The sequence below is a fragment of the Mesoplodon bidens genome (genome assembly GCF_964165515.1).
Source record: "Mesoplodon bidens genome assembly, chromosome: 4".
Classification (NCBI taxonomy): domain Eukaryota; kingdom Metazoa; phylum Chordata; class Mammalia; order Artiodactyla; family Ziphiidae; genus Mesoplodon; species Mesoplodon bidens.
The window spans coordinates 45,214,353-45,242,013 of NC_138160.1; the positions used below are offsets into that span (position 1 = coordinate 45,214,353).

Below are 27,661 nucleotides of genomic sequence, written 5' to 3' on the forward strand. Positions count from 1 at the left end.
CGGCGGGTGCGGCGCGCAAACCGCAGCGCGCCCCCGCGGCGGCCACCTCGGAGCCCACCTTGCTAGCCGGCGCGCAGGACAGAGCGCACAGCCGGCTCCTCACCAACCTGCGGCCGACTGTCTTCCCTCCACCGAACCCCGCGCGCCCGCGCGTCAGTCCCGGCCGGGCGCCCAGAGGGCCGCGCTCACGCAGTTGGCGCAGGCGGCCTTACGCTAGAGGCGCAGCGCCCGCCCGTCCGCCCGCCCGCCCCCTGCACTCTCCCCGCCCCCTCCCTCCCTCGCAGGGGCCGAGCGAATGTAGCCCGCGAGAGAAAATGGCGGCGGCGGCGGGGAATCGCGCCTCGTCCTCGGGATTCCCGGGCGCCGGGGCGGCGAGCCCCGAAGCGGGCGGCGGCGGAGGGGCCCTCAAGGCGAGCAGCACGCCCACGGCAGCCGCGGGGCTGCTGCGGGAGGCGGGCAGTGGGGGCCGCGAGCGGGCGGACTGGCGGCGGCGGCAGCTGCGCAAAGTGCGGAGTGTGGAGCTGGACCAGCTGCCCGAGCCGCCGCTTTTCCTCACCGCCTCGCCGCCGTCCTCCTCCACTTCCCCGTCGCCGGAGCCCGCGGACGCGGCCGCTGGCGGGAGCGGTTTCCAGGCTGTGGCGGTGCCGTCGCCCCACGGAGCCGCGAGCCGCAGCGGCGCCCACCCTGCAGAACCGGCGGCCGCACCGGACAGCGGCGCCCCGAGCCCCGCGGGGGCCGAGCCCGGGGAGAAGCGGACGCCCGCCGCCGAGCCGCCTCTTGCGGCGGCCCCAGCCGGGTGAGCAGCGCGGCCGGGGGCGCGGTGGGGACTTGGGGGGCGGGCGGGCGAGGGCAATGAATGAACCCCGGGCACCGCGCAGGGCGTCCCGGGGCTCCGTGCAGCGAGGCTGCACGCCGCTCGCCGGGAGCCCTAGGGCACCCCCTTTGACCCTTCCGGAGTCGGGCGGCGCCCCGGACCTGGCCTGGGGTACGGGACGGGACGGGGGCCCGGGGCGGGGACATGCGGGAGAGTTTGTTATTGTTTGCAGACATGTGACAGGCGTGCGAGTCGCGCCGCGGGTACCGGTTGAGATAAGGTGTGGGGGCCCGGGCTGGCTTTTGGGGGCTCCCGGAATCGGAGCTCTCCGAGGAGCCCCGGAACGGGACCCAGGCGTTGCCCTCCGGGCCGGGCTGGGAGGCGGGCAGCCGTGCAGCGGCGGCGACCCCGGAGGAGAGTCCTCGGGGGCGCCGGGGTGAGGCCCCAGCCTGCGGGCGGGCGGTGTAGGTGGGCGGGGTAGGTGGGGAGCTCTGCCCGAGGCCGGGGGTGGGGGGGCCGGAGCGCGGCGGAGAAAGCGGTGGGGTCCCCGTGGCTGTGACAGGCAGAGTCTCTCGGCAGGTACCGGGGGCCGGGCCGGGACGAAGGCTGCGCGCCCGATGCGCGGCCGCAGGGGGCTCCGGGTGGACGGCTCCGTAACGCCTGTCAAAGCGGTGTGGGCTGACCGGCTGCAAATGCGTGGGGGCTTGCGGTCTTTCAGGACGTGGGGTTTTCTGATTGCTTCCCTCAATGTCCTTGGGAATGAAGACTGCACCACTAAGACTTTGAGTGACTTCTGTTTGGAGTTTGAATTTGGCCTTTGAGGTTTGCATTTGGCGGAGTGGTGTAAGAGCCAGGACCGGATGTGTCAGCCATTCAGTTTCAAAGCAGTGGTGACTGCTCCCCGCAGCCTCTCCGGCGTGGTTGGGGACCGCGGCGCGGGTGCGGTACTTCCTGCTCCGTGCAGCTGCGCCGGCCGCCGCCGACTGCCGGCTTCCAGGGGACACAGAGCTGTGGCTCCGGCTCCGATAGAGCCGAACCGCCTGTGCGCTACGGTGTGTGTAAGGTAACTCAGACCAGCCGTTCCTGGCCTGACCCTTTCTGGCAACTGGAAATTTTTATGTTTAAGGAAATTCTTTTGACTGTGACAGCCATCATCCTTGTTTTTAAAAGAATCTGACTAGTGTATGCAAAGCACAAACTTGAGAGGTATTTTGAGTTGCTGGAAATGTTTTTGTGATAGTCACCCGTTTCCCTATAGGGTTTCCTGACCTTTATTCTGAGTATTTTAAAGACTGCCTTAGGTTTGTTTCCCTTGTGAAACGAATTTGACAGTAGGACTCATTGGCTTTGGTTAATTATCTAAAGTGATTTTGGGGGGAACTTGATTGTTTAAGACCACAGTTCGTTGATTCCTTGGAAGTTGCCCCTTTCCCTCTCCCCGCCTCAACCCCCCCCCCAAAAAAAAAACAACTAAGAATATGGTCAGCACTGTGCCATGGCAATACAATATTGATAGGAAAGATTTGTGACTGTGGTAGTTTTCTGTGTGCTCTTATCCATGTAACTTAGTCTTACAGGGTTATTCCTCTACACTACTGCTCCTGGGAAGATTGGATTAAAACTTGACTAGAATAATTCGTTGTAGGCAATTGTTACTACAAGTGAGCTCCAGATAAAAATATTAAACCCAAAATTTGAGAGATTAATTTTGTCTGTTCTCATGAGACCGAATTTTTGGATACAGTAAATAGTTTAGCAAGTGTCAGCATTCTAGTCATCTTAATGAGCTGTTGAATATAGCAGAAGAGGAACTACTGTAAAATTAACATATAGATGTTGTTTAGTGTTGTCTCCACACAAAATAAGAGGATGAAGGTGTAAGCAGATAGAATTCAGGGACTGAGTAATCCATGCTTAATTTTTGCATTTTGTAACCTAGGTTTTCCCCCCCTCTTTGTTTAAGGGGTGGATAATAATTGCACAGTATATGAAATAATGGGCTAATCAGCATAATCATTTTTTAGAATGAATGTCACTAGCCAGAATGCTGTTTATTCATCCCAAATCTTATACCTAAACATTTCATTTATAGTAAAATGTTGATTCCCTCTCCTCTTGAAATAGTGATTTTTTTTTTTTACAGTTTCCTTGTTAATGGGGTTGAAATTCATTTGATTCTATTGGTATAAACACTTTGATTGTAAGCAGTTAGTAAAAATCTCCATTGAACTTTACTTTTTTGACAGTAGTTACATTCATACTTTCAGGAGGAAAATCTAACATTGAGATTTTGAAATATTTTTGTTTCAGTGGTACTATAGGTACTATAGGTCTGGAGACCCCTTCTGTTTAAAGACTTATTGTATTCTTTTAAAGAGAATTCTGTGAGTTTTTTAATTTCATAATTTCCTCCAGTTTTTGATCTTTGGATATAGAAATTTAAATTGTAGAAAATACATTTTTGTAGTATAAATTATATAAAGAATACTCATATTAAAACAGAAGATTTTAAGTACATCCCTCTTTTTCAGGTTAGTAACTGAAATCAGTGGAAGTTTTTTGCCTGTAAGTGGCGCCCAAGGGTTTGGGATTTTTCTTTATATTACAGAATTAGGGGCTTTTTCTTCCTATTTACTGTCTTTGAAGAGAAATTACAGTGTTACTCTCCATTGAACAGGGTATTGTGAGTTGGTAGATATAATTACTCCATTCTATTTTTGTAACTTAAAAAACAACAACTATCAATTTGCTGGCCCCATGAAAAAACAAGATATGCTGTACTTGTTAATGTTAGTTTTTGTTTAAACTAAAGCTATTTCATAGGCTGCTTTTATATCCTCATAGAGCCCTCAGCTTTCACTTCCTTTTAGAAGCTGCTAGACTATAAATATAATATAGTGAATTTTTACTAGAGGAGGTATAGGAACATTATTACCCAAAAATAAGTTTTTTAAAAAGTTAAGTTGGTGATTTTATAAAACAATAGAGGTAGTTACATAAGTTAGTCTTACATGAATTTGTAAGTTTTGTAGTTATGAATTGTCTCCAAGTTCTGTTTTAAATTAGGTAAGGAAATTAATGCATTCTTCAAAGACTAACCTTATTAAATGTAATTCTGAAAAAGAAATATCAGAACTAGAATTGTTGCCAACTTTTGTTGTCTTTTCATATCTGATTTTGGCAAGGGTGACTGGTTAACCAACATTCCTTAATATATTATCCCCAATACACTATAATAACTCCATTTTGTTAGATACAAAAAACAGGAAGTAGCTCTGTTCATTTATATTCTTTCACATCTCCTGTAGTACCTCAAGCATATGTTGCATGTTTTAGAAATGGTCACAGACTTACTGACATAAAGATTCCAAAATATGGAATGAAAGGAGTGTTCTTTGCTTTCAACAAGAACAGAAGAACCAGCTACAGCTTGCCTAGGCTGTCTGCTGATCAGCCCTTGACAGTTGCTGTGAGCATTCCAGAAGAAGAAATGATGGGGTGGCAAGGCAGTTAGTGGGGAGTGGATTCCCCTGAGGAAAAATGTAGGGCATTCAGAAGTGCTCTGAGTTAGAAGGCACAACTTTTGCATTTTGTACCCAATTTTCTTGGGTTGAGAGTTATTTCTTTATGAAGAAGGCAATAGGAGAACGTGGCATGGAAAAGTAATAGTCTCCAGAGGCTACTTAAGAGCTGCAGTATATTGCACTTCTAACCTTGAAATGCCTTGCTATATCAGATATACCAAGTATATTCCTTAGACTTGGTTGTTTTCCTCAGTCTTGGCCTCCTTTTATATCCTAAGTCAAAAATTAGAGCTACTTTAAAATGTAAACGGGTAAAAGATTAATGTGAGGAAATGTGCAGTATTAGGAATCAACCCAAGTTGTTTTTAAGAAATAATTTAAGAACATTTTTAAACGGGAAAGAAATAATCAGGAACAGAATTAAATGTTCATTTACAAATGCTCATTGGAAAGCAGTGAGATGAGTCGGGTGTTCTTATTGCAAGAATATAAGAGGTTTTTTGCTGTGGCTAAACATGTTCATTGAGCATAGAGATGTGTTTAGATACCTTTTATATAGTCACTTTTCTTGCCTTCTGTGTGTCAGGCAAGTTATATATATTATCTCATTTCATCATCGCTGCAGCCTTCCAGTGCATTGTAGTTTCTGTTTTCAAGAGGTGGAAACTCATGTGCAATGCTAAAGCCCCATTATCACACAGCTAGAAGACAGGCTAGGATTCAAACCCAAGTTCCACTCCACAGTCCATTTCTTTTTCACCACTCTCTAATGTCTCCATTTTCTTTTTCAAGTTAATAATCAGATTAACTAACGATTTTGAAGGAGAAAGTTGTTCTTCAAGAGTCAATAAGCAATTGATAGGTTTCTACCCAGTGCCATTGCCAATACATTTGTCTCCTGATGTGTGTATAATGCATAGCTTTCTGTAACCTGGCCTCATCCCTGTAATACAAGTAAGCTGTGCTTAGATCACCTTATCATGTTAGGCAGGGAGAATAATTGATTAGCGTTGAGTGTTTTTTAGGTTTCTTGATTTGTGCTGTTTACATCGTAAGTGGAAGGAAATAAAGAAGCTGAAATAATATCACGTATTTATTTTTAATCATCACACATGGAGACAAACCGTTCCAGCATAGCTAGACCCCATCCCTTTGTACTTGTTTTAGATTTCATGCATCCAACATTTATGAACCTCTGCAAGGTGATGTTCTGGGTGGTAGAGAAAAATATCATCAATGCACAGCCTCTGTTTCTGTTGTCAGATTTTAGTATGAACATGTTTCACACTACCATGTTAAGCGTTGTAAGAGAGATAGGAACAGAGAGGGGCATCCAGATTAAAGAGTAGTGCCATGAATCTCACCCACGACATTCCACACTGTATTCCTGCAGTGAGTACAGTAGTACCTCACTAAAACTTTCTGAGGAATTCATTGACCTTCTAGGTTTGTAGTTAAGGGTGGTAGCTTTGTTCTGCTTTCTGCTTGTACATTTGGTCTGCTAGTTTTTGCTCTTTCCCTTTGGTCTCTTTACCTTTTCTTAGGACAGGTATATGCTGTAGCTCTTCCATTTCCACAGCAATGGCAACAGGAATTTAGATACAGATTAGTTTCAAACTATTTCTGCCTACTCTTAAGAGGTATATGTATGGAACTGCAAGTTCAGACATGATTTTTTTCTTTCTTGAAAGAGAAAATTAAAATGGGGGTATAGGAGCAAGAAAGCGAGTATCTACCAATGCTGGCGTTAGAATTCATTATTAGTAACAGCAACTCTGCTAGTTAAGAAAACAACATTGGGAAATGTAAAATATGCTCTAGGATGTAAGATAATCAAGATATCCTTGTCTTCATTTACTCTGTGACATATCACGGTTGGTTTAGGTATGTCTGGTATGGAGAGGAGCTCTGTACTGTTAGTGATTGAGTCCTTTGAAGTCCTAGTCTGGTTAGTTTTGGTTTAATAGATTGAGATGTTGTAGAGTGCCAATAACTGTTCAAGTTCTTAAGACCCAGCAAGCGTGTATTTCTGTAAGTACAGTCTGTCACCTGGGAATTATTAATGAGACAGTTAGACTTCTTGAAGACCGGAGGAAGTGCCTGGAGCTCACACAGTGCTGTAGTTAGTGTGTTTACTAAGTTTATCACATGTAAGCATGATGATGATGAGTATATGTGGAGCAAGGAGAGGGTAGATACTGGGCAGTGGGTGCAGGTTGTACTCTTGACAGATAAGATGTGATTATTACCTTTCTTTATTGCTGAATAGCCATTCGACTGATACAGCATCAAATAATCTTCAGACTAGTCTTACAGCATTCTGAATACTAAATATCAACTGCTAACAGACAAGGAACTCTGTCTTATTCTTTGTCATTGCTCAGCACCTAGGCTAATGTCTAGCACCCATGAATATTGGATGCACATGAGTGTTAGGATGAATTCATTTTCCCAAAGTGGTTGTATTTAAATAAGTGTATAAGAAGATACACTAACTCATGACTTACTGTGATGTGATTTTAATCATAATCTAGCTTGAGGCAGGTTTTGAAGGCAGGAACTATTTCTTATGAGTTTTTGTGCATTGCTTGGTATTTTGTAGCAGTAGTTGGTATTTAGCAAGCAGTAGTTAATAATAATGACCAATTTTATATAATGTAAACCAAACAGTAATTAGTTTAATAACTAAGTGTAGTTACAGAATAATTGGAGCCATGTATAAACTGTCAAATATTGAGAAAATTGAGTTTCTGGTATTTGAGTGTCTAGTTATTTGGGCTGATAGGTAAGCCAGATCCTGATTTTCTTCTTAACCCTGTGGCAACCCTTCCTGAATGGCTTCTCCTCACCTTCTTGAACATTAATGTTAGAAGATACTCAGGTCCAGGCCTTCTGTCATTCCCTCTCTTCCACCCCCACCCCAGGCTCATTAATGCATTTAGATCAATTTTTGACCATTCACGAATGATTGCAGAGTTTATTTTCCTAGCCATGATCTCTCCTAAATGCCACACCTGTCTACATGACACGTCCATACTCAGATATCTAAAACCAAATTTAGGATTTTCCCTGTACCTTGCCCTACTAATACATTCCCTGCTCATGAAATGGCAGAACCAGAACCTAGGAGTTGTCCTTGACAACTTCTGGTCTTCAGGTGATTTCATCTATTATCCCATCCCTGGTCCACCTTCTGTGATCTCTCATTTGGACTAATGTAATAGGAAGTAGCCTTCTAACTTGCTCACTCTCTCCTACTTTCTCCCTTCCAGCTGGTTCTCCATATTATGTGGCCAGAGTGATCATTTTACAATGTAAATCTTATTATAACAATTTTCCTCTAGAAAAGTAAATTAAATTGAATTTTAAAACTTTCAAATGCTTTCCATTTGGATAAAGACCACAGAATCCTTAACATGCCCCACAGAGTCCCTGCCTGGTTTAGCCCCTGCCTGCCTCTCCAGGCCCATCTCTGATCACGCTCACCCTTGTTCTCTGCAGGATTGCCTTAACTTCCTCAGACTCAGCACACCACCTCCTGCCGTAGGGCCTTTGCACGCACCGCATAGGCCCTCTGCCAGGAGCACCTTCCCCAGTCCCGAGCCAGCTCCTCAGTGCTCAGATCTTAGCTCACTGATGCTTCCTCAGGGAAGCCTTCCTTCCCTGATCTCCCAGACTGGCTTTGTAGCTCAGTGTCCCTACTGTCAGTGTTGTGATTTTTTATATTTGTTATGTCATTTGGTGAATGGCTGCCTTCCCTGGAAGACTGTAAAATCTGAGTGGGCAGAGCCTTTGGCTGGGTAGCAACCCAGCACCTGGCAAAATGCCTGGCACAGAGTAGACCCTCGATAAATATTTGTTGAATAAATGGATGAGGGTAATAATGACATGGCAAGTTCAACCTAGTGGATCATCTGTTCTTCCCCTTTGTCAGATGTAGTCTGGGACGTAGCTAAGATGGGGTTAAATGGCAAAAGCCTTGTCGGTTTGTGATAGATTCATTAGGCCGTATCTGGACTATTAAACACAGCAAGTGCCTCAGGTGAAGTAGGACAGCTTAATGTGGTACAGAGGAAATAGCTATGTTGCATGACTGTATGCTGTAGGAAGAAGTGTTTGCTATGTGTATTTAGTTCTCCTGCTCTTACCAGGGAGTTGAGAGAGAGAGAGTATATGTGTGGGCTCATGTGTGTGTGCATATATATGAATAAATATACACCTGAAGGTGTTATGCATTAATATAATGATTCCTTCTTCCGAGTTCTCAGTGTTATCTAAACTTCGGGTACCACTTTTAGGATTTTTGTCCCAATAACCCTGCTTCATCCAAAATTTAATTTGTTATTGATAATAATTCAACTTGGGATAAATAGTTACCATTTGCATTAAAGAAGATGTTTGCTAGACAAGTACTATATGAGATTTCAGGAGCCAAGAACCCACGTAACAGAAAACGATTTACCGGTGGTAACTAAACCTGGCAGCCTCCCTTATCTAGAACATGGTTTAGCACTAAGAAGTAAGTAAAAAAGGCTCTGAGCTGCCAAAAGGCCTGTAACAAAATCTGCGCTTTGAAGTTCTTTGATTTTACACTTAGAAGAGTTCCAAGGGCATTCACTCAGAATTCGCTGACATTTATTTAAGTTATTATTCTTGCAGTCTTGTCCATTCGGTGTCCCTAACATGCAGCAATTAAAAGCAGCCAATTAGAAGGTGAGTAGTGTGAGCAAGAGACAGGTTCCCTGAAGGCAGCATATAAGCAAAGACCTGACAGGTGAGGAGAGAGAAGGGAGGAGAAAGGGAGAGATAAGAGGACATTAAAACATTGCAGTTGGGGCCACCTGGTGTTTGAACGTTAGGTTCCACATACCTGGATTGCCTTTAAGATTATAAATTTATTAAATCACAGCACTTTCCAACATTACTTTTTGGGCATCAGCTTCCTTATTTGTAAAATGAGAGTGATCAAGGTTATATGATTGGTTTTGTTTTTTGTAATAATGATTACTGTGGCTCATTATTGCAAGGTTGTTGTGTTTATAGTTGTAGAAAGTATTTTGATCCTGAGTGGTAAACATCTAAATTATTTGGAAGGGGTGGTCCTGTAGCCTTGATGATGCTGAATAAATACAGTCCTGTTTGGAATTACATAAAATTGGATGCTGCTCATTACAAATGTCTTGTGGATTGGCTTTGTGGGAAAATCGTTTTGCTTTATTTGTTGGCCTGAGTCATTTTATATCCTGCAGTTTTAAAAAAATGCTTGATAGTTAATCACCACCACCAGTATGTACTGCCCTTTCTCCTAGCTAGACTTTGAGAAGTCAGGCAGTAAGCGCCAGCTTTGCAATGTTGACCAAGTTATTTAATTACTGCAAGGACTTTGGTTTAATAAGATGGCTACTTGTGAAAGGATTCTTGATGTTCACATGCTCTTAAGATGCTCAGTGTTTTGAAAAAGACATTTCACAATTCTTTTTTTCTCTTTCAAAATAATTAATTGGCTCTACCTGTTATTTATGGTCTGGATTTTATTGGTCTTCTTAAATTCTTCTTGGGTAATAAATCAAATTATTTTCACTGAACCTTAGATTTTAAAAAAGATGTGACATATTAATGTAGATGTTAATATTCCTGGAGAAGGTTTAGTGTCTTAATATAAATTTATTTTGAATTTTGAAAATATATTTCAATTATTCTGGTACACTGGCACCTCCACACTGTTTTACAAGGTCCTTATGATTTCTCTGGGATTCAGAATTTATAGAATTAAACTTCATTAATAAAATGATTAGACAGTCCTTTTGAAAGCAACAGAAAAATTTATTTTTTAATTTATTTATCTTTTAACAAAAGAACAGTATTATGTAGACTGCTATACAGTTTGCTTTTTTCTTAATAGTATTTTGTTCGTTATCTTAATGATGAAGGTAGAGCTGTCATTTTCCATCACTGCATAGCATGCTATCATTTGGCTGTCTCATTAACCAGTTTCCTATTTTTAGACATTTATAATGTTTTGTTGTTATATCAAGCTGTAGTGACTACCGTTGTACCTACATTTTCATGTGTTTGTGCATTTGGTTTTGCAAAATAAATATTCAGAAGTGAAATTGCTGAGTCAAAGGACATGTATATTTAAAAATTTTATCATGTAGCCAAATTGCCCTGCAAAACACTGCGCCAGTTTACATTTTTCTCATGGTGAGAGTGTGCATTGCCCCACATTCTTGCCCGCGTTGGATATTATCAATCTTTCATTTTTGCCAGTGTGGTGGATGAAAGATGTTTTCTTATTTTAATTTGCGTTTCTTAGCTTTTTAGCATCATGGTACAACTTGTGTTTATTAACAATTTCCTACTTCTTTTGTGTATTTCCTTTCACACATGGGAGAGAATTGTTTGTTTTTTCTTGTTGATTTTTAAGCATCCTTTGTATATTAGAATATTAGCTCTGACATTTATTGGAATTGTTTTCTTCTACTTTTGTGTTACGAATTTCAATTATAGTATTTTTCCATAAAGAAGCTTTAAATATTCCTTCAAATTTCAATCCCTTCCTTCCTCCCTTCCCCCTCCTCTCCTCCCTCCCCCATCTCTCCTCCCTCCCCCCTCCCCTCCCTCCCCCTCCTCCCCTCCCTCCCCCTCCTCTCCTCCCTCCCCCTCCTCTCCTCCCTCCCCCATCTCACCTCCCTCCCCCCTCCTCTCCTCCCTCCCCCCCTCCTCCTTCCCTCCCTTCCTCCTTCCCTCCCTTCCTTGCCTTCTAGAGAGGGTAGGCTGTGTAGTGGTTCAGAGTACAGATGCCTGAGTTCTAGTCAGAGTTTCACCACTATCAAGTAGTGTACCTGGGAAGTTACTTAACTTCTTTGCACTTAAGTTTCCTCAACTATAAAATGAAGATACTACTTCAGAGTGTTGTGAGGACAAAGTGTTTGTATAGTTCTCAAAACAGTGCTTGGTGCAAGGCAAACACTGTATAGGTAATAGCTATTATTATTCCCTACTGCAAGATTATAAAAATTCACCAGTCTTTTCTAATACTATTTTTCTAGGTTTAAAAAAAAAAAAATCTCTGATCTGTATGAAGTTTAAGGGGTGACACAGGGCCCTAACTTTATTTTCTCCAAATGATTGGCTAGGTGTCCCAGCACTGCTTATTGATTAAAAGTTTCCCCTTTATCATATACTAAATTTTCAAATATTTCAAAGTTCCCAAATACATTTCTTTAGATCTTATTCTTGCACCAAGGGCCTAAATTCCTATATAACCACATTTCAAGTTTTGTACGAAGATTCTAAAAGATTGTCATTGACTAGAGAGAAGAAGATCTATCAGAAGACTATTAGCTGTATCTTTGCTGAATCGTCCTTATTAATATTTTGGTGCCTAAAATCTCTTGGCTTCAATGACAGAGCCTCTGGGATAGCTTCACCAGGAGGTACAGCTCTGCCAGGCACTGCAGCCGGCACAGTGTCGGAATTGAATCCCTGTCTTCCGCAGCCTCTCTGTCTTCCCCTTCAGATCTCCTGGTCCTTTGGGATGCCGTTGGTAATTCCTGTCACCACCTCCCTCATCGCCGTGCTCTTACTCCTCTGGCTTTCTCACCCTCAGCTTCCAGTCAGTGTCCAGTTCTGTTGTTGCCAGTTGTCTGCTAGCCCTGGAATCCACCCGCGCAGCTGCTAACCCAGGGTCAGGCCTCTGTCACCTTGTCCCAGTTCTTGCAAACCTTCTTCCTAACTAGCCTCTGGCTTTTGGACACGTTCTCCTCAGTCGTTTCTCTACACTGCAGGTAGAGTGAGGCTTCTATGATGCAAGTCTGATCTTGACACTTCAGTAGACAAAAATCCAATCTAGTCTTCTCATTTTAAAAATGAGGAAACTGAAACACAGGCTTAAACAGCTCAGATAGCTAATCAGTGGTAAAGCTGGGAAATCCCAAGTCTGTCAAAAATAATTGGCACTTTTTCTGGCATTCAAAAATAATTTCTTTTCAAATAGATGCATAATAGATTTTGCACCTTGTGAGTGGTGGATAATTTATGTGATTTGAATGGCTGGTGTTCAGCATGCCTTCTACACACAAACTGAGGCCAGGAGAATGATGAAATGCTGTAGAATGAACTGCTTACAGTATACTATACAGTTCAAAAGATGCTTTTGTATTTGCTGCCATCTAATTGAAATATATAGGTTATTATAATCTTTCAACCTGAAAATCAAGCAGTATCACTCAACTTAGATACTGTTAGTTACTTGTGTCATTAGTGTCTTAATAAATCTTAAAATCTACAATTGTTTCTTTTAAGATACTTATTCATGTAAAGGAAATGTAACAATTCAATTTAATTCCCCAGCTTTATTCTGTGTTGATACTGTGTTCCACACTTTCAAATGGCTGTGTTCTATCTTTAGATAAATGAATTCAGAGAAAAAAAAAAAAAAACGACAACTCTTCTTCATCCTGAGAATCAAGTCCAGGCTCCTTAGTGTAGTTCAGAAGCTCTGGTAATTGGCTCCGCTCCCCTCGCAGCTCCCCTTCCAGAACACCCTGCTCCAGTCATTCAGCGCTATGCTCACATGTTTGTTTCCCCGGCTAACTCTTTCTTTTCTCTCAATGTGCTCAATGTTGTTTCTTCTGTCTGGAACACTCATTTTGTCTCCGCTGTGAGATACTTTTTAATATGTTTTTATTCCCTCTGCAATAAAGAATTATTGGTATCCTACTAAGTATAAATGTGTCTATTTACAGAAGTCAGTACTGTATTGTGAATTTTGCTGAACTCTTTGATTTAAAGTTCCTTGGTATCTGAGTTAGATTTGCCACTTTTAAAGCTTTTTAGTTTTTCCTCTGTCATTGCATACATAGTCATGTCTGACTGAACAAGTGTTTACGAAAAGTTCTTTTTAAATTATACTTGATTGTAAAGTGAATCAGATTTTTCTGTTAATTTGTGTTAAAATTTCAGAGGTACAGTCTCAGGAAAATATTTTGGTGCCAAGCGGTGTACCGTCAGTCCTCCATATCTGCGGTTGCAGAACTCGCAGGTCCCGAGAGCCGACTGTACTAAACAGATTTATAGTATAAGGGCTTGAGCATCTGTGGATTTTGGTATCTGCAGGGGGTCCTGGAACCAGTGTCCCGTGGCTACTGGGGGACGGCTGTATTGCTGTCATCCAGAATAATCCAGGACCATCTCAAGTCAGAGAACAAATATGCTCAAATGCTTCAAGCACAGAGCTTGATGGTGGCCTAGGCACATCCATCACAAGGTTTATATCAGCTGCCCAGCTTCCATGGGCAAGGTGCCGGGGAGCTGATAGGTTATAGGAAAACAGGCACATCAGATGTAGGGTCATTCCAAATCTTTTTGTCTGGTCTGTGGGTGCTCTTTCTAGAAAAACGAAAGGGCAGAGTAGTCAACATGCCAGGATGAATGCCCATGGTCAGTGCGGTCATCACTCTTGACACGGGCAGGGTCATGCCTTCATGAATACTCCTGGAGTGACTGCTGTGAGCCAGGCACCAGGGCGCTGGGGACCCAGCAGTGGGGAAGCCCATGAAGGAGTTTGACAAGGTAACAGACTGCCTGGTGACAAGGGTGGTGCTGACCTCAGTCAGCTGGGAATGAGGAGGGTATAGGGAGGGTCTTCTGGGAAATGGGAGGTCCACCAAGTCGTGAAGAATGCCGAGGAGTTAAACCAGTGAAAGGGACTTGGAGGGAGACTGTGGCCCGTGGGTGGGGTCGTGTGGAGAACACACACAGGCCTGGAAGTCCGTGGTAGGCTTGGGCCCTGACGTGGAGAACTGTGAGTGTAGTGCAGGTAGCCCTGTCTGGGTGGGAGCAGGGTGCGGACAAGGCTCAGCAGCCAAGCCTGGGACAAGGTTCCTGGCTCTGGGCAGAGAACCATGCAGAGCTCCCTGCCTCCTCATTGCCGCCACTGGGCAATCCTTAGGTCGCCGTGCTTGGGACAAAATAAAAAGCCTTTGTAGCTGGGTAAGTAACTACAGTGCCCTAGGAAGTCGGTCAGGAGGCCCAAAGCGGGAGTTACATCAAAGCTGGTGCAAGACAGTCTGAGTCTGAGATCACAGTCTGGGAGCTGTGTGGCTCTTGCATTTCCAATAGCTTCCCATAGTTTCAGAGGCTCACAGATTGGGAAATGTAATCAGGCAGATGAATTCCATCCACTCTGGTCATGAATGTGGTTTTGGAACTGCACGATTACATTTCAGGGGCAGCACAGGGTAGTGATGAGGATGCTGGACCCGAGGAGTCAGAGCCTCTTAGGCACTTACTATCGCTGGACTCCAAAGAAGTCACTTAACTTCTCGGAACCTCAGATTTCTCATCTTGAAAATGGGGTGAGTGGGGGTGATTAGACAGGATGATGAAGTCTGGTTCTTAACCTAGAAAAGCACTCAATAAAAGTTAACTGTCTATAATATAACTGCAAGTAACTATGAAGACTCACTGCTTAAACCTTGACTGTACAGATGAGGATGAGGTAAAGAGACTCACGGTTCCCTTACTAGTTACCATTAATTTAACAAAGGCAGTTTATATAGATTATGCATCATCTTGGGAGCAGTATGTTTTCCTTATTATTTTGAAATTATTAACGAGAATAGTGGAAAATGCAACTTTCAAAATTATGTGATGTGGGATAAAGCGTGTCATCGGTAGGACAAAATGAGGGTTCTCATCACTTTGTGAGGACCTAAGGCTGGTCCCCTGGGTCTCTTTCTCATCTGTGAAAGGAAGAGGTTGGCTTACATAATTTTTTCGTTCCCTTCAAGCTCTAGCAAATTATATTCCAAAATTTTAATTTGAAAATTATTTCTCGTGGCTAAATTTAGTTCTAATTATTAAAACAAGTAGATTTTTGAACTTATAAACTCTTGGAATTTTAAAGCTGGGTACCAACTATAAAAAGAAATGCAAATGAAAAGCAATGAAGGCTCAGAAAAGAGATAATCATATTTATTACCTGACATTATATGATGAGAAGTATTTTTTAAAAAGCATATAACTGTCGGGAGAGCAGTATTTTGCAAAATGGAAAAAATAAATTAGGGCAAGGTCGTTTGCATGTTTGTGTTTAGCAAATATGCTTAGAGAGTAGTTTAGAAAATAACTTTTTATGCCTAATTTTTAGTAACTTTACTGCTGTTAAAAACTATCTTTTTTTCCTCAACTTTAATTATATAAGGAAGGGACATTCCTTAGGGATAACCTGTAATAAGCAAAGCAGCCCTTTGACTTTTTCCTATGTTTATAAAGACCTTTTTGTAAACATGCATATGTATACATACTCTTTTGTTTAACTAAAACTTTTAAGAGACAGTTGTATTGTTTCCTAATTGTGAAAATTCAGATTTCATTCTGTTTTAGGAGTTCTTTTCACATGATTTGTGTAGAGTTGGCAGTTGCTGGAAAGTATGAATTTCACTATGAATTTTTTTTTCTTTTTACTAATTTGGGGCTCAAGTGGTGGAAAATCTTGAGTTTCAAATAGCTTTGGAATTGAACTTTTTAACTGATTTAATCATTGTGGTTACACCAATTTGAAGCATATTCACACAACACTCTCTTGCCCGTCACTATTCTTCATATATAGAACTGAAGCTGCTTATAATTCATTGCAGAGCGCCCGGACATCCAACAGTAATTACTGTTTGTCTTAGATTCCTGGTAGTGAAGAATACTTGACCCTTCCTCCTTCCATTAAAACCCACACAGCTCTCTAATTCTGATTGTTGTGATCAGTTGTTCAGATATTTGGGAGCACTTACTGTATGCTGCCAGCACATGATTTCCAGACAAGGCTGTGATAAGAAATAGAGCAAAGTCCTTTTGAGCCTTGGTTGCCTTAGCACCATTCTTCCATCCGATCGTGACTGATTATGGTAACTGGCTATAGGTTTTGTCACCAATAAATAAGGCAGCTAGACTGTCATTTGCACAATGCAAACTGAAATCATCCTGCAGTTTTATAAGTGGATAGTAGAACATTCCCTCCACTGCAAGAAGATTTGCTAGGACAGTCTTAAATAACGCCCAAAACACATGAGAACAAAGCCTTCCCTTTCGGCACTTAGGTCCATAAAGGCAGTTTTGGCATCAAAGAGAAAAGGTTTATGTTCAAGAACTACTTGATTTCTATTCTCCCTCTTACTTCCTAGGCCAAGTTTTGGTGATAACATATAAAACCATTAGTGTGTAAAGTCAGCTTATTTCTAAATACAGCAACTTGAAAAAGAAATGTGTTCAGAATTACACTGTATAATATAATGCTTTATTCTTATTCACCAAAATAATGTATTTTAATTACTAAAAACAAATTAGTAGAAATTTCTTATCTAAGTAGAAAATATGGTCAGCCATGTACTGAGCCAAGATGAAATTGTTTTTTCTGAGTTGTGTCTTTGTTTCTTGTTCCCCCAGTCCCCAACACATAGACTTGCCACCTCCCCCATACACACACACACACACACACACACACACACACACACACACACACGTCTTGCTAAAGTACTGACTTTTCATTCCATGCTGACAAGTTGTGCTGGAACTTGCCATTACAGGGTCTTCAGTAAGCAATTTACACTGAATTCTGTGCTGTAGCAAGGCTCGTGTAGTGCCAGTGCATTCACACTTTTTCCTGTATTTCTCTGTTCTTTATTAAAAATATATCTCATTTTATAAATTATTTATTGAACATTTATAGGGTTTGCATTTTTTATCAAATCTGCTTTACACTTTAGATTACCTATACCATACTTTTACTCCTAGGCTGACTTCCCGTCCTATACTGTTGGGTTACCCCTGCCCTGGTATATCATTTCTTGTGAATGTAGGGCATATACCCTGAAAGACCATTATTCAAAGAGAGACATGTACCACAATGTTCATTGCAGCCTATTTACAATAGCCAGGACATGGCACCAACCTAAATGTCCATCAGCAGATGAATGGATAAAGAAGATGTGGCACATATATACAGTGGAATATTAGTCGGCCATAAAAAGAAACGAAATTGAGTTATTTGTAGTGAGGTAGATGGACTTAGGGTCTGTCATACAGAGTGAAGTAAGTCAGAAAGAGAAAAACAAATACTGTATACTAACGCATATATATAGAATCTAAAAAAAACAAAAAAATGGTACTGATGAACCTAGTTGCAGGGCAGGAATAAAGACATAGACATAGAGAATGGACTTGAGGACACGGGGTGGGAGGGGAAAGCTGGGGCAAAGTGAGAGTAGCATCGACATATGTACACTACCGAATGTAAAATAGCTAGTGGGTAGCAGCCGCATAGCGCAGGGAGATCAGCTCGGTGCTTTGTGACGACCTAGAGGGGTGGTATAGGGAGGGTGGGAGGGAGGCTCAAGAGGGAGGGGATATGGGGACATATGTATGCATATGGCTGATTCACTTTGGTGTACAACAGGAAACTAACACAGTATTGTGAAGCAATTATACTCCAATAAAGATACATTTTAAAAAATACATTTTATTTAAAAGCCAGAGAGTTGTTAAATCTGTGGCAAAGGTTAGCCCAAAGACGTAGAAAATTGCATGCTATTAATTATTCATTTTTTAGATACCTAATCTAGGATTTTTTTTTTTAGTGTGCTGTGGAGATTGCCTACATTAAAAACATTGATAATAACACACAAGTTTTGTAAAAAGCTTTTACGTAAGGAGTAACATATTTAAAATGTTGATTCATTCTTTACCATATGCTTAGGCAGCCACATGTCAAATCTTTTTGAATACAATACTGTCTTCTTTCCATAAACCACTGAAACTTCAGCTTTCCAGCTCTGCCTTCCACAACTCTTTTACCCCTGAAAATGAGATAAAATTTTGGTTTCTTAGGATCATGTGTGTGAATTCGAGGTTCAGAGACTGTGGTCACTATGGTGATCTGACAGCCATCACCACCTCTCCTCCGGGATTATGTCACCTGTAATTGTCATGGGGGAAATGGTGACATCAGCACTCTTAGCTGCTATAATGTCAGAATCTGCCTCACAGCCCAGGAACTATTTTGGAGTCTCTCCTAGAGGTCTGGGAAGTGAAACATCACTAGTCTCATGTTGGATCCTGGGCAGCAGAGGGATCCGCTGGTGTGCTGCAGCTGAAGCCAGGGTGGATTCCTCGGCTTGGACCATTTCAGATGTCTCTAAGAGCTGCCCCTCCTGCATAAGGCTGGCTCAACAGGATGCCGAACTGTTCTTGCCTGCTGGAGCATAGGAGCAGCCACCGGGACGTTTTTTAGGAGACAGGTCAGGAATGGGATGGAGAGCAGGAAGGGCGGGTTGTGGCGGGCGGCTAGAAATCAGTCTCCAGAACCAGTGAACTCTGAAACCTCATAGGGCTGCTTCCAAGGTAGTTAGACTCTCAGAGAGGAAGGTGGGCCACAAAGACCTAGGCCTAAATTAGCTTTAACCCCTGATTTGTAACTTAAGTCTTCCTAATTGTTCATTTTGTAATTAAAGTTTAATACGACTAACCACCAAGTGGGCCTTTAGACTGCCATTTCAAAAAATTGGTAGCATGCCAACTTTCACACGTATTAAATATTTAGAATCATTGACCGTTTGTTTCCCTGGGAACTTTAAATATTAAAAAAAAACTTTTGAACATTCTAGTCTATTCAAAATATCTATGATTGTTTATGTCGGACTAATAAAAAAATTAGAAACAAATGAATTCCATGAGAAATTTTTTTTTGAACCATGAGAATTCTTTTTTGACCTTTCAGTAGTCAAGTAGCGCTACTTGAAGATGAGATAATGTGGATAATACTTTAAAAACCAAAATTATTCTGATGCAAAACTTGTCTTTACTGTCTCAGGTAAAATGAAAAGCCTACTCAAATTGCAGTTCAAATTCAAGAGTTCCTTATGGACATATCTGATTCCTTCTTTCTCCCTTGTAACTATTGGATAGGGAATTGCCAGGTGTCTTTAGTTGAAAAGTACTTAACCTGCTTTCCGACTGCTTATTGTGGTGGACTGAGTGTTGGCATTGGCTCAGGCCCATCAGGCCCGTCTCCAGTATTATCTTACCACTTCTGCAGGACATTGGGTAAAGTTATTTAACTGCTTTGAATCTGACTGTCCTCATCTGTGAATTAGAAATAATGATACCTTTCCTACTACCAGAATTTGAAAAGATTGAATGAGATGGTGGATATGAAATTACTTTCAAAGGGTGAAAATAAAGCCCTAAGGGACTTCCCTGGTGGTCCAGAGACTCCACGCTTCCAGTGCAGGGTGTGCAGGTTTGATCCCTGGTCGGGGAACTAAGATCCCACATGCCACGTGGCACGGCCAAAAAATTAAATAAAAAAAAAAATAAAGCCCTGGGAATTATGGTCACAGTATTTTAGAATTCAAAAGTACAACCTCCTGACTCTCAGAGTGGCATTAGAGAGGTTCCGTCATTGTAAGGAGGTTGAGCGCTGAAGTGCAGCGCGGGGCTAGGGTGCCCCTGCCTAGCTCACCTTAGTCCATCCTAGTTTAGCTGCATTCTCCTGCTGTGCTTGTCTTATTGGAAATATCAGTAGTAGTTAATTTCCTCTGTGCCTGGTACACTGGTACATTATATAGCTTGTCTCATTTTAAGCCTTGTACTGTCCTTGTGAAGTAAGTGCGGTTTTTATTCCTATTTTACAGATGAGAAAACAGAGACCCTGAGAGGTGAGGTAACCTGTTACCTAGTGGGTGGGTGAAGCCTGGGTGTGAACCCTGGCAGTTTGACTCCAAGACTGTGCTCTTTAACCTTATGGTAATCTTTTATGCATATTTTAATATTTTTTTTAAAATCAGGAGATGGGTTTGCATTATATCAGAGAACAAATTTCATTGTCTATTACTCATTTCCCTGTCTTGGCTGTTTAGGTCCTCCAAAATATACAGGAAGCATCAGTGAAATGTTTTAACATTTTTCGTTGTTATGTAAAGTTCTTATAAAACAAGACCAGTTGTAAACACAAATTTAGACTTCAGTGTGTTTACTGTACCAGAAAAGAGAGTAGGCTCAGGGTGCAGATGTGGCTGAACTTCCTTCACGCGCACACCTTTGCCAGCAGAATGGGAGATGTGCTTCGATTGTGTGGTCAGTGTTAACACTTGTGGAGCCTTCACCCTTTACAGAGTGCTTGCACAGACTGTCTCATCCTCACCCTGCGACACAGGCATCTTCCCATTTTACAGCTGGTGGGAATACCTCAGAAAAGTTAGGGGGCAAGAGGCAGAGTGAAAACTCCTGACCCTCTGCTCTGTATATACCCACGCTCCCTCCTCTGGGCTTATTCTAGGCTCACACCTGCATGCCCTATTGCATGCTCTGAGGTAGCTGCCTTGGGTAGCTCAGGCATTTAAAATATATTTGTTTACAACTAAACATAGCTGTTAGAGCTCTTTATAAATGGGTCATGAAAATAATAGCTAGTTTTCATTTCCAGTGGTTTCAAATTAAAGCTCAATTTAGACTTCGGCATTCTTTTAATTGGCGTGTTTTGAATGTTGGTTGTGCCTGTTTACTCATTTGAGTAAAGATACTAATTTCTAAGGCACACATCCAATATAGAGTTATGCCTAAATGGGCTTCAGTTCATTTATTCTCTTACTGTTATTTGTTCTCTACTAGTAATATAAGTTAACGAATGCCTGCCTATCAAGTATTTTGTCTTCAGCAGGCATCTTCTATAATTAAAAGAGCTTAGTGGCTCTGAGAGAATTCAGTAATTTCCCTGACTCTATGCCTCCCCAACAAACAAAGGAGATTATCTTTGAGTTTAACTAGAGAAAGGTCACTCAGGTAAAACTGAAATCTCCTTTAAGGCAAGATAAATATCTTTGCCCTTAACTGGGTCTCTAATATTCCATTATTTTGTTTCTTAAATAACAGTAGTAATGTGTTTGCAGTCCCAGAAATCTTATATATGTGCTGCTTCTGGACAGTTTCACTATCATTCCAAACTCAGTAATGTTTACTCATATACCATGTGGCTACTACTGTTCTAGGAACTGAGTTATCCCCAGATAAGAGCTGGTAGGTAACAAGATAATTCAGTTCTTGTGTTCTCTAGCTAGTTACTGATTACCAGTAGCTAGTTTCATGAGAAGCTCTTGGAGAAAACTGAGGAGTAGTTGTAGGTTCTACCTGGGTTTGACCATTTTCATGTACACACTGGATATGAGACAACTTCATGAATGCTGCCTGTTGATTGTCCTTTTAGGGTACAAATGATGTAGGCAATGAAGAAAAAAGATGAAGAAAGAAATACTGTTGCGCTTTAAGAAAGCCCTCTTAATAAAAACGTGAGTTGACACCCCCCCCAAAAAAATCAAGAATGATTGTGTCAGACTCCTGAAAATGATTTTATTATGTGTATTGTATTTATATACAGCTTTTAAGAAAACAACTTGTAGGAAGTAAAATATGCTTAGCTTTGTATCTTATTACATTGATAGTAATTCCACCTCTGGGATTGAAGTTTCCTGGCTGAGACGCTTCTCTTTAATGGTACCATTGCTCAGTTAGTCTTGGGTTTCTCAGAATCTCTCACAATGGCCAAGAATTGAGGAATGAATGGGGACTTCCTGTGGGCAATTTTGATTTCTTGATAGGTAGGCCCCGGCTTATATTCATACCTCTGAAAGGATAGTGGGGAATTCTAGCTCAGATTCCCCCGAGCAGTGCCAGGATTTCCTGGAAGAGAGCAGAGAAGAACCTGCCGGAAAATGATACCTGAGAGGCAGAGGAGACGATCTTACCCAAGGAGAAAATGGTCAGCAGTAGTAATGCCACTGGGCAGGATGCAAGGGTAGCTGTGACTGTCTCAAGGCCAGAATTTAGTGGAGTATTGAGCATTGGAGCCACTGAGCTTCCTTAAGGGATGACAGGGCAGTGAGGAAGCCCAGGCTCCTCTTGAGAAGCTGGAGGAGGACCGAGTGGGAGAGAGGCAGAAGCCTGAGAGTTTGCAAAAGCGGGGAAGAGTTTTGGGGTTGGTTGGGTTGGGTTTTGTTTTAAGGCAAGAAGAAGGAGAATGCTTATAGGCTGAAGAGACGGAGCAAAGAGGGGAGGTTTGTTGTTAAAGTAGTGAGTGTGCTTTCCTGAAACACTGACATTTCTTAAGGAAGGGGCTTGGAGGGCGCTTGACTGCATAGTGAATAGGAAGCCAGTCTGTGATTAAGTTTGCCATGGTTATGAAATATGTTGGTAGGAGTTTTCTCTGTGTTTAAATTATTATTGCTCATGGTGTAACAAAACATTCATCCACCTGACAAATTTATTAAGAATTGGCTACATGCCAGGCACTAGGAATATAGCAGTGATGAAACAGACAAAAATCCCTGCCCCCATAGAGATTATGTCTTCACAAAAACATGGTTGTAAGTATTTTTGGAATCCATTTCGTGGTTTCTACTTGCACTTTTTTTCATGCTTTGTGGCCGTCCCTTAGAATGACGTGAACACTAAAGTGACCTTCCTGCACCAGATGTTCAGAGGATTGCTTTCTGTTCAAGCCTTCCGGGTGGCTCTTGCATTTTTCTACCCTCTTCCTAATTGCTGTTAGTAGTTACCTTATGGAAATACTGTCCAGGTCCCATTTTAACTTGGGCAGCATGTGTACCTGACTGGGAGCCAGTCAGATTTTGATGTCGAAGGTGTGGGTGTGGCGATAGTCTGGGGAAGTAACCCAAGAGTACTTTCTTAGTAATAATAAAATATCAAAGTTTTAAAATGATTGCTTTTTAGAAGAATAATTTAGGACATATTTAGAAATATCCTTGTAAATATTGCTTATTATCTTGCATAACTGATAGACTTTCTTGGATGGAAAGTAATAGAGATATGGCTGATACTTTGGCACTTAGGCAGTTTATCTTTGCTTCAGGTAGAGGGTGATTTGTTACTTATATGTCGCTAGTGGTTGTACCATTGATAAACATTTGTTTATGTCCCCTAAACACATTTTTGAAGTTTTGTCATATATACGTGATCGTCAAACTGTGGGAAAGTTGTTGAGAACAGCTGCTTTAGCTTATTGGTGAACATCCATTCGGCAAACTTCTGTTGAAGAGAAAGGACCCGGGAGCATGCTCTGCAGCCTGCCATTCTGGGAATGCTTACTTGGAACACTGAACAAAATTGATTCAAGTCCCTCGTCTCATAGTTTACCTTAATTCATTTGAATTTTATGTTTTAGTCACACTTGTATTTTTAACACAAAACGGTCACTGCACCCCTCTCCTAAATCTTGGAATAAAATTGACATTCTAGAAGTAGATGCTCTATTTTTTTTCATGCTTATGCTGTGGTTTCAAATGCATCCTGCTAGCCGTATCCCCTCCAAATGAGGAGAATCCAGGTTTGAGGAGTCTGGATTGGGGGTTCTAGCGCTCTCCCTTCCCTGGAGACACCCCATTCACCGACCTCCTCAGCTAGTTCCCTTCCTTCCACTCAGGTTTCTTCCTAATAGGATGTAGTCTTGTCTTCTGCCGCTTCCCTCCCAGGCACAACATCTTTGGGGATTTTCTTCAGAATTCTTTCTTCCTGTTAACTACAGGAAAATCAATAGGTATTAACAAAATTAGAGATATGGACAAGTTCCAAAGTTATGGAAAAGTTTTTTCCACTGAAATACATGTGTCTAGGCTTATGGTTTTGGGCTTCTTTTACTGACCATCTCAGTGTTTTACTGGGGGTGAAATCTGTCACTCTTACTACAGCTGGTATTGCCAGCTCTTGTCTCTTTCTGCGGTGTTCCTAAAACTACTGGTGGGGAGTTGGTTTACGCAAAGGCCTCAGTGAAGCTTATTTACATCTTAGAGATCTTTCTGTTGGAAAGGTGTTACTTCCTCATAGCCTGCTGTGTACAAGTACCAGGCATTGGAGAGTCAGTACTGTTAGAGTGGTGGATGAGTAGGACACAGGCCTTGCCATCTAGAAAAAACACAGCCCGAGGGGAAAGATCAATCTATTCCTTTATTCAGCACATATTTATTGAGTGTCTGCCATATGCCAAGCTTTCTTCTAGGGCAAGGAGCATAAAGTTAAGACTCATTTCTGCTCTCAAGGATTTCACAGTCAAATGTTGGAGACAGACAAGTAAGAAACCATTATAACAGAGTGCTATTTGCTGAGTTGGGACCGAGGAAGGACCACCACCACCACCACCACCACCACCCACCCCCGACTGAGTTAGAAGGGCTGTGACCAGTGGGGAAGGCTGAAGGCACCTTCTGGGATAGTTTCTCCAAGGAAGGGAGGACCCTAGAACTTGTGATGAGGTGGGAACTACAGGATATACCTAAGGAAAATTAGACAAATTTTATTTTTATTTTTTGCTTCTTCTGTTTACTAGATAAACTCACATTTTATTAATTGTCAACATTGTTTCTGTTTTTCAACTTAAAAGTTTTGAGTTTGAGTATCAGCCAGAATGATAATGAATTTAGTCAGTTATTTTAATTAAAAAGAATATTAATATGCATGCTTCTGAAAGAGTTGCTGTCATGCTTTAAAACAAAAAACAATAATACAATTTATAAAGTACAGTATAGTTCTTTGCCCCATTTCCATTCAGGTTATTCTTTTATAATTGAATTCTTTAAAATTAGAAAACGGTTAGGAAGAATGGCTTTTGAAGCATGTATCAGGCTAAATTGTAAGTCAAAACCTGCCAGTTTAAAATAAATGCAATTCTTTGGTTTTCCTAAATTGTAGCTTTTGCTACAGTGAAAAGAAATTAGCATATTTATGAACACCTACAAAATTCCATTGAAATGAGAAGACATTATTCAGGTAGACAGAATGTAATGATTCAGACTATTTGGGACAGGATATTGGAATTAATGTGGCTTCTCTTTCAAGTTATTTGTGGGCAGATGACATCTTTAATATTAATAATTGCCTAAGTTACATTTTTAAGGAAAGAGTGCCACCTATTGAATGAAGGTTTTTTTCCTCTCCTCCCATTCCATTCCTAGAATGTTCTGTTTCACTTTGAATCCTTGGTTTCTCCAACTGTGTACTATAATTAATTCCAATAGGTAATTTATGCCAGATAGTGAACAAAGAAGTTAGATTCACTCTTGATCCTATCTTCCAATGGATTAACTAGGGTGGCTAGTATTCTTAGAGGGAGTTTGTGCCTCCAAAACCAACTGTAGAAACAAAACCTAAACATAAGCATGATTCAGCACTTTGCAAGTTTCAAAACCTTCCCATTATTTTAATGTATTCTCTAGCTGAAGGGTTTTTTGTTTGTTTTAAGATGGGTGTATGGACACTCAGTGAATAGGAATTATTCCGGAATAACTGAAAGGGATTGAGGAGTTTATGAAATTGGTCAAGATCTACTGGGGAGACCTCTGTCTCCCAGGGGATATTAGTACAGAGATTGTTGGATCACAACTTGGCCATAGGTCACTTGGGGAGATTCCTGAGGTTCAAATCCAAATACCTACTTCAAAATAAACCACGTGGTACTTTTCAGTAGTTCTTATCTGTGAAAGGTTGAGAACATGAACACTAGCAAACACACCAGTATCAGACGTAAAAGATTTCATTTGAGAATTTACGTGGCCATTATTTGTAGTTTATTGGCACGTTTGTGGTGTATTGGCTTAATACATTGCTAGGCATCAATTGTCTCCAGCTTTTCCACTTGTTTATTGGACTGTGCAAGTAGGGAGTGATTTTTTTTAAAGGAGGTGAACTGTGTGCTAAATTGATTTATACTTGCTGATGTAGACAGATTAATTGTACAACCCACTGAGGGATGATATTTTGTCTTAAAATCCTAAAGTCAAAAACAAAAAAATAGGGCTTCCCTGGTGGCGCAGTGGTTGAGCGTCCGCCTGCCGATGCAGGGGACACGGGTTCATGCCCCGGTCCGGGAAGATCCCACATGCCGTAGAGCGGCTGGGCCCGTGGGCCATGGCCGCTGAGCCTGCGCATCCAGAGCCTGTGCTCCACAACGGGAGAGGCCACAACAGTGAGAGGCTCGCGTATCGCAAAAACAAAAAAAACGAAAAAATATATCGTGTAAGGTATTAAAATTCATTCCATATAAAATGTTTAAGTTGTCTAACCCAAATATGTCAAACTTATGGCCTAAATACCAGATGTAATTAACCAAAGATGTCACTTCTTTTTCAGTTTAAAGAATAAGTTGCATCTAAGAGAGTAGATCTTAAAAGTAAAATAAATAAGTAAATAAATTGCAGTGACATCTATTCATGTTACTTAAATAAGGAGTATTAATTGGCTGAATGGCAAGCATTCTGTGAAAGTATTATGATTTTTTAATAATACAAAAGCAAAAAAATTTTAGCAGTAATTGTGTTTTCAGATTAGCAGTCAGAATGACTCATTAAATGTTAACACTGTATCCCAGCTTTTCTCCATTTAAAAAAAGCACAGTCTCACCTCTCAGACTTGACGCAGATTAAGCATTTCTGAAATGATACCACATTATGGGAAAAGCAGGCTTTGTGGCTGCAGAGAGCCCTGGACTCGGGAGTTAGAATTCAGATTGGAACATTGTCACAACTGAAGCTGAGACTTGGCCAGAAAGCCACCATGCTTCATTTCTCATTTCAGGCTACTACTTCATATCTTTTTGACTCAGAACACTTAAATATGCAAAATGGTTATGTGTCTTTTAAGGAAGAGAAATTTGTGGTTCTTTCATTTAAAAAAACAACAACAAGAAAAGTTAATGTTTTCAGTGTTTAAAAAAAAAACGCTTGAAATCCATGTTCTGTGGTCTCTCCTTTCTTGAATGTTTCTCCTAACGGTTGTTTTATCTTTCTGAGAGAGCTTTGATAGAGTCCCTTGTACATAATACATACCCTTTTTAGTAATTAGATTTGAGTTGCTTTTATCATAGTGCCTATCAGGGGTACTGAGTCTAAAAGTTTAGTAATTTCTAGCCTGAGTTTTCACAGGGTCTGTGGATCCGTATTTGTTCTATGGTGTTGGTAATGTTGAGAAAGGATTCTCACATTTTAAAACACCGGGAGCCACCGGATTATAGATGTACAAAGAATATTTTATGCAAATAAACTATTGGGAGGTATTCTCCAGATATAACAATTAGAGGGAGTTTGTGGATCCTGTTGAGCTTTATATTTTTTGATATTATTTCTCCCTCACAGAACTATATAGCATTTACATAGTGGCATTAATAAATGAATCATGTTCATTCTGGATGGCCCTGAATCTTGTAGTCTGATCTGATTTGGTAAATTCTTGAATTCCAGAAAGATTGTGAATTACTTAAGATTATGTA

At 41.3% G+C, this 27,661-nt stretch overlaps 1 protein-coding gene across 2 annotated transcripts in view; it reads left to right on the top strand.

The window, feature by feature from the left end:
• The first annotated feature begins 257 nt into the window (after window positions 1-257).
• Window positions 258-27,661, top strand: part of MAP3K1 (mitogen-activated protein kinase kinase kinase 1) — a 77,447-nt gene continuing 50,043 nt past the window's right edge. The window contains exon 1 of one of the 2 annotated variants that reach the window (XM_081231528.1): window positions 258-796. In XM_081231528.1, coding sequence (XP_081087654.1) covers window positions 315-796 — 482 coding nt within the window. In that variant the 5' untranslated portion in view covers window positions 258-314. Of the gene's footprint in view, window positions 797-21,624; window positions 21,678-27,661 lie in introns of those variants that run through there. The other variant, XM_081231529.1, reaches the window with a different exon arrangement.